A 19,803-nucleotide genomic window follows, 5' to 3' on the forward strand; every position below is an offset into this window, starting at 1 on the left:
ATTTCAAAAGTTTTTAGAATTAATTTGAAACATAAAAACATAAATAATAATTTTAGTAAAATTTAAAAAAGTTAAAGAGTATAAAATTTTAATTTAAAAATTTTTTACTTTTAATATTTTTTTTTAATTGAAATAATTTTAAATAATTTTTTTTAATTAACAAAAAAAAATGGATATTAAATGTTTTCAAACTAAACAATAATAAAAATATTATTAATTGTTTTCTATTAATTTTTTTAAATATTTTAAAATAAATTAAGTAACGAAGAATAAAAATTTTTTTAAATAAAAAATTATAAAAATATTTTTTATTTCAAATATTATAAAAATATTTTTATTATTTTTTATTTAAAAATAAATGTTATTCTTCTTCAAATAAATTTTTTACATATTTTTTTAAACACAAAAATTAAAAAATAATTTTAAAACATGTTTAGAATTGAAAAAAATATATGTGTATTTAAAAAAAATTTTATTAAAAAATAATAAAAATTTGTAGAATTGAGAAAATATATATCAAACACTTTTTTAATTGAAAACATAATAAAAATATTTTTAAAATGTTACTAAAATTATGATTTATATTTTTAAATTTCAAATTAATTCTAAAATTTTTTTGAAATACGTTTTTTATTTTTTAATTTTAAATAAATATCTTTAGTAAAATTTGAACAGATTTTCCAATATATTTTTTTGATTTTTAGTAAAATTTGAAAAATAAAAAAATACAATATTTTAATATGTATTATTTTTTATTTAATTATTTTACGTGAATATATTTTTTATTCAAAAATGTTTAAATACATATTTTTAATTTTTGCACATTTGTTTAAAGGTAAATTTTTAGAAAGTTGAAATACAAATTTCTTTAGTAAATTTTGAACATTTTTTGACAATTTTTTTTTAATTTTTTTTATAAATTTTACACATTTCAAATTATGAAAATATATGTGCATTCGACAAAAAATAACAAATAATTTTTGCACATTTTTTTAAAGATTAATTTTTAGAAAGTTGAAATACAAATTTCTTTAGTAAATATTGAAAAATTTTAGAAAATTTTTTTTTATTTTTTTTTTACAATTTTACACATTTCAAATTATGAAAAATATGTGTTTTCGACATATTTGTCCTATTTTAAAAATTTCGAAACAAAAAATCAAATTCATAAAAATATTTTTTTTGCTAAAAAATTTAGAAAAATTAATTAAAAAAATAATAAAAATATTTTTAATTTTTTTTTTAAATTTTACTAAAATTATGATTTATATTTTTAAATTTCAAATTAATTTTAAAATTTTTTGAAATACATTTTTTATTTTTTAATTTTAAATAAATATCTTTAGTGAAATTTGAACAGATATTTGCCAATATATTTTTTAATTTTTAGTAAAATTTTAAAAATAAAAAAAAAAATATTTGAATATGTATTATTTTTTTTTAATTATTTGAAATAAACATATATATTTTTTTTCAATTCAAAAAATGTTTAAATACATATTTTTAATTTTTGCATATTTTTTAAAAGGTTAATTTTAAAAAATTTAGATACAAATTTCTACTAAATTTTGAAATTTTTTTTTGCAATTTTACACATTTTGAATTATGAAAATATATGTGTTTTCGACACATTTGTCATATTTTAAAAATTTCGAAACAAAAAATCGAATTGCTAAAAATATTTTTTTGCTAAAAAATTAAAAAAAATTAATTGAAAAAATAATAAAAATATTTTTAATTTTTTTTAAATTTTACTAAAATTATGATTTATATTTTTAAATTTCAAATTAATTCTAAATTTTTTTTAAATACATTTTTTTATTTTTTAATTTTTAATAATTATCTTTAGTAAAATTTGAGCCGATTTGCCAATATATTTGTTTTTTAATTTTTAGTAAAATTTGAAAAATAATATTTTAATATGTATTATTTTTTATTTAATTATTTTACATATACATATATTTTTTTAATTCAAAAAATGTTTAAATACATATTTTTAATTTTTGCATATTTTTAAGAGGTTAATTTTTAAAAAGTTGAGATACAAATTTCTAGTAAATTTTGAAAAATTGTTTGAAAAATTTTTTTAAATTTTTTCACAATTTTACACATTTTGTATTATGAAAATATATGTGCTTTCGACTTATTAGTCCCATTTTAAAAATTTCGAAACAAAAAATCGAATTCCTAAAATTTTTTTTTGCTAAAAAATTGAGAAAAATCGCTCACCTTTTTTATTCAGCCTTCTTCACTTCATATGTATTTGTTTATAATTTTTTGAAGTTGTTTACATATTGACATTTTGTTCAATTTAGCTCTACACATGTCATTTATAAATACTTAAACACAAACCATATTCCATTGATATCTCATTTAGTAACAGAAAAGGAGAAACAACTCCCCTTTTCCTGCAATTGCCAATGAAGTTTTTCATGTTGCTGTTGTATTCCAGACCATATAAATATTTAATAAACTCATCCGGCTCTATTAAAATGATTAAAAATTAAAACCAAGCAAACGTTGCACACAAACAAACTTGCAAAAAAAAGGTACCACATACCAACACTTGGTTTGGGGACTCTGACTGCATGCCACAAAATACCACCAGCACAAAACACCAAAATCCCTTAGGAAAAGTCACACGAGAGATGGTAGGAAGGAACAACGACAAACGACAAGTGGCAACAGTTTCATGGCAAAGGTATGACATGGTATGTTATGGCCAGCCATTCAAGAAGTAGCTAGAACCTTTCTTGTTGCTTTTTACTCTAAACTGTACCGCCGCCGTCCATGCCGCCATGCCATGCCATACCATTCCATATCATCAATGGGAGTTACTATTGCCCCCATGTACAAGTGTCTTTAGTCAGCATTTAAAGTTTATAAATAAATAATTTGCAACATCGTTTGTTTTTTCGTATTTTGATGATGGCTTTTTGATTCCTGCAAGAGAAAAAGAGAGAGTAAGAAAAGGGAAGTAACTGGTGTTGGTACCATTGAGAGCTTTTGTAGGAAAAATAAACGTGACTAAATTGTTAAAAGATAACAAGTTACAAATAATGGAAATGAAATTGAGACAAACCCCTCTACCATATCCTCACAGCCCCTTGTGGAGCAGTGAATTTAAAGTCTTCTTGACTTGTCATCTTGTTGCAAAACTTAAGTTGGAGTTTGACCAGCAATTTTCTATCACAAAATTGATCGCTTTATTGCAAGGAACAACAATAACAGCAAAAACGGAAACAGAAATAAGTTTCCCAAGGAAAATGAAAAACAAAAAAGTCCCTTAAGATTTCCTCCAGCAGACATTTGGATTTACACAATTCAAGTTCATGTCTCATGACGGGCTATTTCAATTATTTTAATTCATTTCGCAATACGCTTAGAAAATAACTTAAATACTTGTCATTATTATTTATTTAACTTGGCGGTCTTGTGGAGGGCACTTAAACTATTAACCCTTTGGAGTAACGAAATGGGAAAGTATGTGGGGGGTTATTTGAAAAATTAGAAATTATTTGTTAAATTTTTGATTTTTTTTTTTTAATAATTTAAATGTGATTTTCCATAAAAAATCGTTTTGGTAATTCCAAGATTTTTATAAAAACCCAAGATTTTTGAAAAAAACCCTATATTATTAAATATTTCTTATGATTTTCATTTTTTGCCTAAAGTTTGAGGAAAAAACCAAAATTATAAAATGTCACCAAAAAGGCCTCCCTTATGCCCCAAAAGGGTTAACAAAAACTCTTAACGCCACAGGAATTTCATTCACCTTTTTCCATTTTTTTTATTTTTTTTTGTAATTTATTCTAATGCATTTTAATTTGAATATTTGCCATAGTTTCTCTCCCCCTTTCTTTACCTCTCCAACTCTCTTTCTGCCAAAGTGTCATCTTGTCTTGTCTAGAGAACACATTTCCTATTCATGCCAGCCACACAGCCAGCATTCTGTGGCGATTAGTTTTACCTTATAATTGCTTGCGAACATGCAAAGATGATGATAAACGCAGCAAAACTGAAATTAGTTAGAAATTATTTCAATAATTCTAGGAAATGGGAATATTTAATTGCAACTTAACTCAACTCAATTGTTTGTTACATGTTCAATACATATTAATGGGGGCAAAAAAAAAAAAACGAACGAATTGGTTTCACATTGATGCAATTTGATAACTTAATTAATATTAATTGATAAGTTATTAATTAAAATGGGCATACCACGCGTTTTGTTGCTAAACTGAAATTTTCTCAAGGTAATTTAATATGTCGGGCCTCTTCTTCTTCCTCCTTTTTTTGTATTTGTGTTACTCACTGAAGCATGGAATATCTTGAAGGAGGAGAAAAAAATTAAGCCGCCTTTTAAGGCCTTTTGAAAGAGACCATGCAAGACTTAAAGGAGACTTTGTAACACTTTGCCAAGGATCTAAAAACATGGTATGCTTTTAGCACTTGCTGCTGTTGAAGGAATTTCCTTACCTTTGGCTTAGCAAAATGCCGCCAAGCATATTGAATTACCTACCTTTTCACCCAAAAAGCCCAACTTAAATGAATGAAAAATTTTTTTTTGAGAAATTAATCCTCTTCCTTCATTCATTCCTTTATAATAACATGTTACGTTTTTCTCTTTTCTGTTCATCATTGTGCAATGCAATCATGCATAGCAGTTTTGAGCTATTCCCATTTGTTGTTGTTGTATTTGATTTGCGTTATTTTTTCTGCCACATTCTTTACAAATCATTACAAGTCATAAAAATCTATCATATTGCTTCTGACTTGGGCACCATCCAGCCAGCCAGCTACGATAGCAGCACTGCTTGCATTCATTGTTCCGCGCTCTATAAAAACTCAGAAGAGTGTGTTAAATGATCGTAAAATAAAATTATGCAGCAAAACCAACAACAACAACAACAGCAGCACCAGCAAATTGCAAATAATTACAAACAATTTATACAAACTGAATTTGATCGAGTTGAAATGAAACGTTTTTTTTTTGCATTTTGGATTTAATGAATAGCGAAATGCTTGATTTTGAATTATGGCAATATTCATTGAAATGGATTTTATGAGGCGTTTTGGTCTTTGACTTGTGGTCAAGTGTATGGTATGAATAAATGAGATTTTTTAAAAGTATTTTTATAAAATTAATTATTTTTAAAAATTAAAAAAATTGATAATTAAAATTTATAAATTAAAAAAAATATATTTGAAGCAATTATAGAAGAGAATATCCTATATTATATTGAAGAGAGCAATTTTTTAGGAGTATAAGATTCCCAGCACACATTTAGGAGTACAACTCAATGCATATATTTGGATTTTATGAGGCGTTTTGGTCTTTGACTTGTGGTCAAGTGTACGGTATGAATAAATGAGATTTTTTTTGAGTTATTTTATAAAATTAATTATTTTTAAAAATTAAAAAAATATATAATTAAAATTTATAAATGAAAAAAAAACAAATTGAAGCAATTATAAAAGAGAATATCCTGTCTCATATTGAAAAGAGCAATTTTTTAGGAGTATAAGATTCCCTCCCCACCTTTAGGAGTACAACTCAATTCATATATTTGCTCATTTTAATTTCCCCAATGCTTCAAAAAGTCATAATATTTCCCCCTCTTGTCCCAAAATTAATCTACAAATTACCTTATGGGTATTACTTACCGCACATTAGAGCTCCCCTGAATCCAACAAAAACTCAATTTACAACTTGCCCAACACTACCGAAAAAGAAAAGTTGGAAGAGAACAAAAAATAACTTTCAAAACTATGAAATAACTTTGCCACAAAAACACTTTATTGAATAGCCATACTTCGCTCCTCCTCTCTCTTACCAGGGACTTGAAAGAAAATTCCTTAGGAACAAAGTAATTTGTTAAGTAATGGTCATCAGCAAAGAAACAAACAAACAGAAAACTTTTTCAATTGTTTTTTTTTTGTGCACTTCCTTTCTACTTCTTAAAACAAAGAAAAAACATTTAATTACTTTTGTCTCAAGTTTATAAATTTACACACAATTACACAAGGAATTAGGAGCTTAACAAAAAAATAATAAAATAAAGTTCAGAACAAAAGGTGATGGATAATACAAAATATTTAAAAAAATAAAAATAAAATGTTACAATTCCGTACCTGAGAATCCCTTTTAAAATAACCTGAACCCTTGCTTACCTTACCCTGCACACCCCTAATAATATTTCTAATATTTCTTTGCAATATTTTCCCACACCTTACGAATTAACTTTTGAAAACTTCGACAATTCCCAACAAATCTCAACGAAACAAGCCAAAATAATAACAATAATAATAACATGTTCTTATTTTCCTGTAGCCAACCAGATAATTGTCACTTTTGGTATGTCGTTTTGTTGTTTGGGGGGTATATAATCATTAAGCATTTTTGTCCCCTGCTTATTATTATTATTTGGGTATTTGTATTTGGCTCGAGCACACACGTTCAACCCAAAAAAAAGAAAGAAAAACATGATTATAGTGTCTGTTCTGTAATTTCTATTTGATGACCACCCTCTCTCTCTGGGCAAATGGCAAAACAATCAAATTATTGTTAGAAGTGTATTTCACTTTTTGGGTATTTGCCTAAGAACACCCTTCAAAGTTGGTTGTTTGTTGTTGTTATTGTGGATTATACCACGCTCTAAGTGTTTTAGCGTGTTATTACAAATATTGCCTGGCCGTCTGTCGGTCTTTCTGTCTGTCTTTCTGATGAGAAAGAAAAACATAATTTCTCTATTTGATTTTTTGATGTCACTTACACATCAAATGCCTTGGCTGGCTGTGGCTTGAGGGTGAAAGTGTAAAGGACTAGCATTCATCCACCCAAACTTGTATCATCATTCCCATCATTTTTGCCAGTTCCTTCAGTTCCTTCTTTTTTCTGGTGAGTTTGACATTCGTTTAAGCTTAGGTCCTTGGGGTATTTGCGTATGTTTTGCCAGGAATTTTGTTTCAATTCAATTCATTCATACCAAAATTCACCCTCGCCTTATAAACCATTATCCGGCTTACACTACTCCTGGACTTGTTAATTTGTTTGTATTTCTGGTGTTGCTTGCTGTTGTTGTTGTTGGTAATTGTTGTTCCTGGTACTACTTGCTTTTCAAGTATGTTGTTATTTCGTTAACACCCAAACTTCCAGTCGCCAGGGCGGAATAAGGTGTGGTGACGTCTGCCTCTGCCACAAGTCCTTTTGTGTGTGTCTGTACAATTTTTCGCATAGTTAAATTGTATGTTTTATAATTGGCTGGTGTTATTTGTAGATCATCATCATCATTTGCTGAAGGGGAGAGCGTACGTAGTAAAGAAACAAATTCATTCAAATTTTAGCAAACCCGGGGAATTTTTATCCTTAGAGAATATTCCACAGCATATGTATCATATTTCGAGAGGTAATTGATTTTTGCTACTGGGAAAAAATCTTACTGAAGAAGAGATGGTCCAGGGACATTTTTTCATGTGTGGGAAAATAAAAATAATTATATGTTGTATCTACATCAGCCATGTTCGCCCTCATACTTAAAAGTGTAAACAAAACCACATGTATTCTCTCTTTATTTTCATCTGACGTGGTTTAGCAATGGGAATCCTTGCTTACCACTACTAATGTACGAAATATTTTGAGCATCCCTGATCTACATATATAAAAGAGTTGGGTCATGAAGAACTGACTGGAAAGGCAACGAAGGTCTCCGAATTTCGCTCATCGACATCTATGTATATTTCAGTCAGAATATCGAAAGAGGAGAAATTTTTGATTTTAAGAGGCTTATTATAGCTTCTGGAGCTCTGCATGTGGATCATGTTTTATGCGAAGATCCAATATAATGTGGGTTTTCGTTCTAGAAATGTGCGAAAAAAACTTAAACTTCATAGCGCCATCTTTATTTCAATCTTAGGCTGTTTTATACCCAATGCATGGTCAAAGCGACCATGGGTACCATCTTCAAATTTGGCATAACTATCGCTTAGGTAGTGAATTTGTGAAATGAGTTTGAATTTTGTTAATATTCTTCCCAGAAGGATAAAAATATGGCCAAAATAAACTTATTTTCCGTAACGTCATCTATATGTCAGATCTGTTATAGTAATTGTATTGGTGTTTTGACCGCGATAAGTGTTTTTTATAAAGTTAATGAAAATTGTTGTTGGTTTTAAAAGGCTTATTATAGCTTCTAGAGCTCTGCATGAGGATCATTTGTTATGCGACGATCCAATACAAGGTGGGCTTTTGTTCTAGAATTGTGCGAAAAAAACCTAAACTTCATAGCGACATCTTTATTTCAAACTTAGGATGTTTTATATCCAATGCATGGTCAAAACAACAATGGCTACCATCTTAAAATGAGACATAAGTGTTGCTTAGATAGTGAATTTGGGAAATGAGTTTGAATTTTGTTAATATTCTTCGCAGAAGGATAAGAATATGGCCAAAATAAACCTATTTTCCCTAACGCCATCTATGTGTCAAATTTGTTTCTGTAATTGCATTGGTGTTTTGACGATGATAAATGTTTTTTATAAAGTTAATGAAAATTGTTGTTGGTTTTAAAAGGCTTATTATAGCTTCTAGAGTTCCGAACGAGGATAATTTTTTTATGCAAAGATCCAAGATAAGGTGGTATTCGTTCTAAAAATTTGCGAAAAAAACTTAAACTTCATAGCGCCATCTTTATTTCAAACTTAGGCTGTCTTATATCCAATGCATGGTCAAAGCGACTATTGCTACGACCTTAAAATTTGGCATAAGTATCGCTTAGGTAGTGAATTTGGGAAATTAGCTTGAATTTTGTTAATATTCTTCTCAGAAGGATAAGAATATGGCCAAAATAAACCTATTTTCCGTAACGCCATCTATATGTCAAATTTTAAAGTTAAAAAATTGTTGCTGGTTTTAAAAGGCTTATTATAGCTTCCAGAGCTCTGCATAAGGATCATTTTTTATGCGAAGATCCAATATAAGGTGGGTTTTCGTTCTAGAAATGTGCGTAAAAACTTAAACTTCATAGCGCCATCTTTATTTCAATCTTAGGCTGTTTTATATCCAATGCATGGCCAAAGCGACAATGGCTACCATCTTAAAATTTGGCTTAGGTATTGAATTTGTGAAATGGGTTTGAATTTCGTTAATATTCTTCCCAGAAGGATAAGAATATGACCAAAATAAACCTATTTCTCCGTAACGCCATCTATATGCCAGATTTGTGATTGAATTGCATTGGTGTTTTGACCACGATAAGTGTTTTTTATAAAGTTAATGAGAATTATTTAATACTATTTTATTAAATTTTAGTCTTCTCACAAAAAAAAAAAAAAGATAAATAAAATAAAAATATTTAGAAAATTTTATTTAGTACTTTTTGTGGATCACATCTCTCCCTTACTCTCTCTCACTTACTTCACAAAGTCAATGAGAATTATTTAAAACTATTCTGTTTCGAGTGGTCATTAAATATTGACCTATTCCATAAATGATGATGGTCAACTTATGTCCATTTTTATTATTTCCCAATGAATTAAAATTTTATTATTATTTATTTTAAATAACCATAAAAATATTTGGTATTTCCTCTAGATGCACTTCCCTCTCCCCTTAGCAAATTTATTATTATTCTCATTTTTGATTGATGTCAATGACTCCACTTGGAAATCATTAATAACAATTTCCTCTTTGAATGAGAAATTTTTTATAGCTTTTTAATCGATCATTTTATACCTCATAAATATTTATAATATTTCTTTTTCTTATATAGATTTTTATTTATTTGTTTATTACTTGCAACAAAGGGGGGAGGTAGTGAGTGAGTAGTGGGTCATCACAGATCAATGGATCACTTTAAAGAAAAACAATAAAATTGAAATTATATAAAAAATGAGGGAGAATATCAAAAACTAGATGAAAAAAAATTATTAACAATTAAGTGATAATGATGGTGGTGTGGGGCTATCAAAAAGTCGAAGATAAGAAGAATTCACTTGAGAAAGATTTTTTCTCAATGCAAAAAAAGGGGGAGCAAAAAATAAACAAAGCCATATTTTTTGAAATAAAAATGACTTGAGAACCACCAAGGTACTTGGGAATCATAACCACACTTGAATATTCAAAATTAAACTATATTTAAAATTCAAGGCTTTGGGAAAATGTCAACTGTGCGTAAAACGTATTTCAATTTTGAAAACAAAAAAACGCACAAATATATTCCTTCATATTTAATAAAATTCACAGCACGCACTTTTGACAAAACCAAGACAACAAAGTCAAAGCCAAGACAAACCCAAACAAACCCCATACACATAAGTTGGTTGATTTGATGGTTCCACCATCTCAAACAAAACAACAGCTCAGTGGTAAAAACCTTAGACTCCAAAGGTTGATGAAGGCTTTTTTTTTTGTTTGTTTTGTAAATAAAAATAAAACAACTAAAATAACTCTCTTGTAAAACAGAGAGAGCGTAAATTATTTCCAAGTAGTATGATATGATGAGGACTCTACATGCAGTCGTCATACATTCTCATCTCAATGACACCACATCCACCAATATGCATTGGGGAGTTTGCTCGGACTCCTGTGGTTTTATTTTAAATAAGCATAAAATTTTCTGTTCCATACTGTCTCTCAAGGAGTAACAGAAGAAGGTAAAAAAATATCATTTTCTTGCTATTTAATAATTCATAATATTTTTTCTGCTACTTCTTCTTGTTCTTCTCCTTTTACATGGCTGCTTTGGAACATGGTGTAGTTGCAGAAAATTAGTATGCCACCATCATTATATTTTTGCAAAACAAGAAAAAGTAAAGCTTAGAAAACTACGCACCAGCAGTGCGGGGTCTTTGCTTATCAGTCAGCCATAATTTTATAGAATTAATTTCCCAGCTACTGGTTGATTGGCTGGATGGCTGGCTGTTTGGTTTGTTACGCCATGTATAGACAAAAAGTCTAGACAAATGCTTTCCTTAAGACTCAAATAGGAATGAATATTAAACCCCCGCCTAAGTCTTTGACTAAAACATTTGACATTTCTCAGCGGCTTTTGTTTTATGCAAAAGACAGTTGTCTTTTTTCAGTTTTTTTTTTTTTTTTGGTTTCTTGCAACAAACACCAGCAATGACTGTTAATAGAATTAAACAGCCAGTCCGAACAACAACCACAAAAGTATTGGTAATTTGTCTTCAATTTAATTGAAATTCATAAAGGTTTCTTTCGTAAGCCTTCTCTCCCTGCAAAAATATACCTCAAAGTATAAACAGCCATTAAAACAAATAAGTAAAATTTTTTCGGTATTTGTATAATGTATTTTTAATTATATTAATTACACCTCGTTTAAAAACGTGCTTTCATTTGCATATTGAATTTTTTTTAAACCCATAAAAAAGGTAAAAAAGTCTTCTCCTGTTTGAAAAGTCATTGGAGGTTGTGTGTTTTTTTTGTTCCTCTGGTTTTGGGTGAAAATTATTTTGACGAGACAAAATAAATAAATTAAAATTTTATTGATGAGTTTTACAAAGTATTTAGTTGTGTGTAATTTGTTTGTTGTTGGAAACAATTTTTTATGCTTTTTAAATTGTTGTAAAAATTTTAATTATTTTGTTTGTTTTCTTTTCAATTTTTATTTTGAATTGATTTAAATGTTTTATTAAAGGAAACGGGGTTTTGTCTTTTTGGTGTTGGCATAAAATATTTTTAATTATTTATTTGAATTGAAATACTCTTTAATTTCTATTGATTTTTATTCAAGTTTTATTGGTTGAAATTTATTTAAAATATACATTTTTAGTATAATTTCTATTGATTTTTATCGGTTGAAGTTTTATTAAAATATGTATTTTTAGAAATTGTTTTTATTTATATATAAAATTATCTTTTATTTGTGTAAAAAATAATATTAATTATTATTAAACTTGATTTTTATTCTTATGAAAATGTTTTTTTTATTTATAAAAAAAATATTCATATAATAATAAATATTACAAAAATAGTCATACAAAATAAATATTTTAAATAGTTTTCAATCGATACAATTTCAACAACAAAGACAATAAATTTAACATTTTAAGTATTTTTTTTTTATATATTTTTTATTTTTATAGCATTTAAAAATAATAATAATGTATATAAATAATAATGTATATATTTTTGTTTTTCCATGTTTCTTTACAGCGGCCTCCTAGTTCATCTTTATCATATGGTGGAGCCATGAACGAAGATGCTAGATCGCCGGGCGCTGGTAGTACACCTGGTCCTTTATCTCAACAACCACCTGTCCTAGATACATCAGACCCTGGTAAGTTTAAGTTTAAAATTTATTTTTTTATCAAACAGAAATTTGAAATATATATAAAATATTAAGGGGAAATTAAAAAAATGGTCAAAAATAATTTAAATTTTTTCAAATGATTGGAAATTGTAAAGCTGGTTTCAAATCTTCTTCATGTGTTGTTACCTTGGCCTTCCTAATCTTTTAAATTCCCCAAGTTGTAATTAAAACTATTTCATGCTAATATCTAAAGGTGTTGCCCCTGCATAGCAGCAGACCTTGTTAAAGACCTCCACATAAAACTCCACCTTTTTTTCTTTGATGATATCGAGATGGAAATCTTCTTCATAGCAATGGTTTATTTGGTTGGTTATTTTCTTCTTCTCCTTATGTTAATGTTAATATACTATTACATTTAATAATAGAGCTGAAAGAAATAAAGAAACACAAGGAATCCCTAGTAGTAACCCAACTTACCGCAGACACAAAATACTAAGGCCTAAACATTTAATTTAAAAGGCGTGACTTGGGGCATAAAAAACAAAATACATAAAAATGTACTAACAACAACAAGGTTAAGAGGCAAAGAACAAAAAACGGCAATTATAAAGGAATTAGTATTTGGCTTATTACACACAAACACACACACAATTATATTAAGAATTTAAAATTCAAATGAAGAACAATTTTTTTTCTGAAAAAAAATCTTCAGTATTTCTTTTTTTGCAATCAAACTGTCTAAACTGACTGTTATAGGTCGTTAGAGGTCACCAACCAGTATTTCAAAAAAGCAAAAAAAAAAAATATATGTGTATATATGAATTTATACATAATAATTACTGATTAAATGCTATAAATAATATCATTTATAAACACATACATCAACCGAAATCACACACACAGCAAAGATGGACGGACATGACGGCAATATGGTTGGACAGTTGAGACAAGTTGAGAAATCAAGCTTAATATTTCAAAATGTCGATCATGATAATTGCTTGAAATAATAATGCTGAGAATTATTGCTGTTAAAAAAGACATGAAAGCAAAAAAGCGATTGCTAGATTTTGTTGTTGTTGTTGTTGCTGGTGTTGCTGATAATAAAATGACACGCGGAATTGTTTTTTTGCTGAGCTTTGGCGTGAGATCTATGCCAACAAGCAACAACATTAAAGCTCTTGCCAGGGATGTGAAAAGATCAGCAATGCTCATATCTTTATCTGAGGACAGTGGAATGGAAATATAAAGAACAGGGCATTTTTGGGATGACAAGGAAGAAGGAAAAGAGCAACAAATTTTGTGGAACATGTTTTTATAATATTTTTAATTTTTTTTTGCTTTTTTGAAATTTCCTTTTTTCAAATTTACTTTGTTCTATCTTTGCTCCACTGTATAGATTTATTTAAATTGTTTTAAATCTTTCCATTTTAATAGCCAGCAATCACAATGATCGACTGCTGTGTTGAGTTTAATATATGACCATAGCCTGTATGTCATTTGGTGTTGTTGTTTTTTTTGCATTCTATTTATTGTTGTATCTCTATAAGCCCCAGTATCGTAATAAGATTTATGGGATATAGGCTTTATAAATGTAAAATTAAAGGAGGAAATTAATATTGTGAAAAATCACCAGGCAACCAGTAGCATTAATTGACTTGACATAAGCAATTGTCATTTTTCATATGACAGGAAAATACTGGTTCGATGATCATGCTTATAAGATGATATATGGTTGCAGCAACAATACATTTCCATGTAGCAAAAATATCACATTTTGCTCTGAAAATATATTTTCTCAGGCCATATTTCTACTTCACGGGGACTACCCAATAGTCTACCTTGGTTTAAGCCACAGTAGATAAAGTTCCAGCTGGCAGATTATCCTATATTAACTCCCACAGACAAGAGCTGCAAGATCACCCAATTTTAACTCCCAGCCTACAAAACTTCTTTGAAACAAATTTCCTCAAATTGTCACCATCATTTTTCCAAAAAATATTTTTATTTATGTTTGGCCCCAAATAAAAATGTTTACCAAAAAATACCACTTTGGTGGTCTGCCACAACATTTTCACATATCTCCTTCCCCCTTCCCCCCCAGACAACAACAATAAAGAAAATAGCCATTAGAACACTTTAAATGCTTATTTTTCATATTGTGTTTAGTGGCATGGAACATTTGGTTTATTGCTGGCCGGCAATCTATGGAGGTGTAGGTAGTAGCATTCGGCAGATCATTTCTAGTGGCTACGCAAAGCAAAATTATAAAAGTTCATTCACTAAAATGAATTTATAGATTTTTTCCTTTCATTTTCCTTTATAATGAAACATCAGGCGAGTAAGAAGAGACCTTCGCCGGGTGGGTGAGAGAGGAAGCCCAAATGTTTGGTGTATTTTTACGACATAAACATATAACTTTTTTTATGACATGGTCTTAACAAAACAATTGTCTACTTGCTATGTGGCTGCTTTTCGTGCTCTTCTTCTTATTCTTTGACGAACATCAAAAGAAAAAAGCTAAGGCAGAAAAAAATTGTTGTGGCCATAAAAAAGGCGGCAATTTCCTTGAGACCAATATCAGGAGGAAGAGATTGAAGAGTAGGGAGAGCTATCTTTATCGAGCATATTTCTTCTCAATAGCAAATACCATAACATCTAGATATAGTTTATGAAACCGGTGACTTTAGTTGATCATTTTTTTCCTAGGAAAACATTGGCAAATCTGAAGAAAAATAAAATTAAAGAAGAAATCAATTTTATGATTTTGAATTTTCGATAAAGGGGAGCAAATATAGATGTTCTCTATGGGGATTACAGGTGGTTGTGGATAAATTCAATAAATTCAAAGAAAAAATAAGTTAATAATAAATAATAATAAAATAGTAAAATAAATCAATAAAATGATCAGAAATCTAGAATTAGTCCGATGAACAAAAATATTTGTTTTTTTTTGGAAATAATAAATACGAAGATAGATCTGCTTTAACTTTTTTCCCTATAAATACAAACATCTGTTCCCACAACAACCCGGAAAGGACAAGGAAGACTTCCCTCTTCCCTGTAGTTTCCCAATATTATCCCAAGACCTTGGAAATGTAAAAAATTAGAACAATGCTGTTCCCCAAGAATTCTCAATTTTTTCACCAAATAATCTGCCAACAATTTTCCCATTCCACTTATGTGGACTAGAATGTATGCCAAAGCTAGCAGATTTTGTTGATCTTTTTTTTTGTTACTCTAGCTTGCCACAAAAGAACAACAACAACAAATATGAAATTTACTACAAAGATGTGAGAAACTATTAAAAAGTCATAAAAATTTATAATAAAAAATTATACCACAAAAGAGCTCGGCAGTGGCAGGCAGCAGCAGCAAACAGCAGCACTTAGAACGCCAGCCAAAATGTGTTACGCCGCTATTTCAAGGTGGTATGCAGATGAAGAATGTGTGGTTGGTTGGTTAGCCTAGCCACCAGGCTATAAAACACTATTCTGCCATAGTGCCCCAAACGAACACTTTCAATTTCTTTGCTGGCAATCGATTTTCGATTTCGTTTCATTTCGTTTTTTTATGATTAATGGCAATAAAAACTGATTTGAATCAATTTAAAAAGATTTCACAAAGAAATAAAAAGATATAAAGAATTACTTGGAAATGGATTTTTCGTCATTGGAAGTTTTGTTTGGTTAGGTTATTAAATGAAAATGAAAATTTTGAAATCAATATAGAAAATTGAAACAGTAGTGGCATTAGGGTAATAAAAAAAGGGAGAAATATATTAAAAAAACTACGGAAATGGGTTTAGGAGCCATAAAAAAATTATCTCTGATTTTGTTATAAAAACTAAAAAATAATATTTTTTTTTTTTGGGTGACAATAAAAATAAAAAAATAAAAATTTTATTTATAAAAAAATATTGAATTTTATTTTTATGTTTTTCTTTAATGATCATTTTTAAAACATTTGTCGTTTTTACGGGCCCATTGGGCCCAATATATATTTTGTAATTTTAATATTTTAAAAGTTAATGGTAATAACCGCACTACATAAAAAAAGATTTGACTTTTGTTTTAAAAACTATAAAAAATGTTTTTTTGGTTAGAGAAGTTTGCTTTTAAGAGATGGTACTTAAATTAATATTTAAAAAATATATATTTTTATTATATATTTTCCAAATTCCATTTTTTATGATTTTGTGATTTTTTTAGAAGAAATATCCTTTTTTATTTAAAACATTTTTCGATTTTTTTAATAAATTAAAAAAACACAAAAAATATATATCAGCCGATTAATTTGGGGACAGTTTCCGAAATAGTATGTATCGAATAAATATATTTATACACATTTCAAAAATGATAGCTTTAATTTTTTTTTAATATTTTAATCCATTATTAAGGGGATATGTATGGGTCAGAGATATTTATAAACCTTTCGGAGACAGTCCCAAAAGTGATCATGTGATATATAAAAATATATTAAATAAAAAAATATTTAAAAAATATTCAAATTAAAATATTTAAAAAAATCTTTAGAAACTATATTTTTTAAATTAAAAAATATTTAAATAAATTAAATAAATTACATATTTTTTAATTTAAAAATTATAGATTTTAAAGATTTTTTTAAATATTTTCATTTGAATATTTTTTTAAATATTTTTTAATTTAATATATTTTTATATATCACGTGATCCCATTTGGGACTGTCCCCAAAAGGTTTATACATATCACTTACCCATACATATCACCTTAATAATAAATTTCAATTTTTCCCAACCTTTCGTATCACCTACAAAAATTCTCAAATATCTTAAATTCTTTTCATAATTTTTTCAAATATAATTCTACTGCTGCTTCTTTTCCGTCTCCTAACTTTTTTCTATGACAGAAGTTAAATGAAAAGCGAATTGCAAAATCTAAAAGAATTGAAAAAAAATTACAAAACACAAAACTTTAAATGAGAAATTTCAAATTGTGTGATTTCAAAAAAACACTTGTGCAGTTCTGTTAGGCAGTGACGCTGTGAGTGAGTGTCTCCATGTCGGCGGGTCAGCCTGTCGGCTGTTATTCGCTGTGTCACAATTGATAAAAATCAAAAGTTTTCCATTTGAATGGAATTGAAATGAATTCGTGCATGAAATTCTCAAGCAAGTACCTCGAAAACAAAATATATTTATACATTTATATGTATGAGAAATGGTATTTGTGGGGACATATTAACAAGACAACAGGAGAAGAATTCCCTCCCTCCCTCCCTCCCTTCCAAACAATATGGAAAATGTTTTTGTTAGAGATAAATTGTCACTTGAAAAATTTATAACAAGTTGGCGGCAAAACTGAACTTTGAAGTTTAAAGTGGCTGTTATGAGATTCTTAAGAATTTATTTTAAAATAATATTGAAATAAAAAATGCAATATCATTTTCATATAAAAAAATAATTTGTTAAATACATCATCTTTGCCGAGAAATTGCATATCACTCTAAATAATTTATTGATATACATTTGCCTTGATTCTCAAAAGCCATGTTTTGATTTAAACCCGTCTAAAGGGAGGTCCACAAAATACGTTTGATCTTTAAAGCGAAAAATATTTTGTTGTTATGGATTATGAAGATTAATATAATGATGGTTTTGTTGTTGTTTTGTTGTTTTTTATCTATAAGTGTGTTGGCTTTTGTATATAAAAAGTGTTAAAGAAGTGGCACTTAAAAATGTTTAAATACTTTATGGCCACAGACCAGCCGTAAAGCCCAACATTTTCATAATGTATCCCTTCTTTTTTCCCGCCTTTAAAGTGTTTCTTGTTTTTATGTGGTCTTCTTTGTTGTATTCATAGAGTGGGTCATTAAAGTTTTACCTTAGTTTTCAAGGAGTTTTAATGAAGAAGAAGAAACTGTTAAGTAATGCTTAGCAATACGTTTGGCTTACGTTGTTGCATTTGTTGTTGGGTTACAACATTATTATATATTTTTTTCCTTCGTTATTTGTTGAGGGTTCTCAAGAGTTATGAGTTATGAGTTGTTGAAAAAAACGACAGAAATTAAATTATTTCTTGGGAATTTTGAAAACAGCGCCTTAAAGTCTGGTAAGATGAAGAGAGTTACAATAAAATAAAATAAAATAAAATAAAATAAAAAATAAAATAAAATAATAAAATAAAATAAAATAAAATAAAATAAAATAAAATAAAATAAAATAAAATAAAATAAAATAAAATAAAATAAACTAAAATAAAAAAATAAAATAAAATAAAATAAAATAAAATATAATAAAATAAAATAAAATAAAATAAAATAAAATAAAATAAAATAAAATAAAATAAAATAAAATAAAATAAAATAAAATAAAATAAAATAAAATAAAATAAAATAAAATAAAATAAAATAAAATAAAATAAAATAAAATAAAATAAAATAAAATAAAATAAAATAAAATAAAATAAAATAAAATAAAATAAAATAAAATAAAATAAAATAAAATAAAATAAAATAAAATAAAATAAAATAAAATAAAATAAAATAAAATAAAATAAAATAAAATAAAATAAAATAAAATAAAATAAAATAAAATAAAATAAAATAAAATAAAATAAAATAAAATAAAATAAAATAAAATAAAATAAAATAAAATAAAATAAAATAAAATAAAATAAAATAAAATAAAATAAAATAAAATAAAATAAAATAAAATAAAATAAAATAAAATAAAATAAAATAAAATAAAATAAAATAAATAAAATAAATAAAATAAATAAAATAAATAAAATAAATAAAATAAATAAAATAAATAAAATAAATAAAATAAATAAAATAAATAAAATAAATAAAATAAATAAAATAAATAAAATAAATAAAATAAAATAAAATAAAATAAAATAAAATAAAATAAAATAGAATAAAATAAATTAAAATAAAATAAAAAAATAAAACAAACTAAAATAAATAAAATAAAATAATATAAAATAAAATAAAGTAAAATAAAATAAAAAAATAAAGTACATTAAAATAAAATAAAACAAAAAAATAAAACAAAATTTAAAATAAACTAAAAATATAAAAATAAAAAATTTTGGAAGTAATAAAATAAAAAAAAAATCATAAAATATGTGAAAAATACTAACATCACAAAAATAAAAAAACAAATTTATTAAAAATTAAATAAATACCACAATGTACTCCTAAAAGTAGGCACCCCTCATTCAAATTTGTTCACTTTCTAACCCTAAAAGTATGCATTTGGCATTAGATATTATATAAAATAATTTAAATTTATTTCAATTATTTTTATGTAACTAGCATTATCAATTCTGTTTTTTTAGGTTTTTTTATTCATTTATTTATTTGTTTCAAATAACTAGCATTATTTTTTTCCCCTAAAATTCCACTGAAATTCAAATTATTATAATTTAAAAAATCCTAAAATGTGTCATTTGAGATATCTCTAAAGGCATGCCATGCTCTTTTCTGCAGTTCTCCCCCCTTTAATCCCTTGGCTTAAAAATAGAGCGCATTTCTTTTATTTTTTTTTTCT

General features: G+C 26.8%; 1 protein-coding gene across 1 annotated transcript in view; it reads left to right on the top strand.

The window, feature by feature from the left end:
- hth (Meis homeobox homothorax) overlaps positions 1 to 19,803 on the top strand; it is a 221,760-nt gene that overhangs the window by 96,868 nt on the left and 105,089 nt on the right. The window contains exon 7 of the mRNA XM_073961543.1: positions 12,176 to 12,299. Coding sequence (XP_073817644.1) covers positions 12,176 to 12,299 — 124 coding nt within the window. The remainder of the gene's footprint in view (positions 1 to 12,175; positions 12,300 to 19,803) is intronic.

Source organism: Musca autumnalis, unplaced genomic scaffold, assembly GCF_047663935.1.
Source record: "Musca autumnalis isolate F117 unplaced genomic scaffold, ASM4766393v1 scaffold_1, whole genome shotgun sequence".
Lineage (NCBI taxonomy): Eukaryota > Metazoa > Arthropoda > Insecta > Diptera > Muscidae > Musca > Musca autumnalis.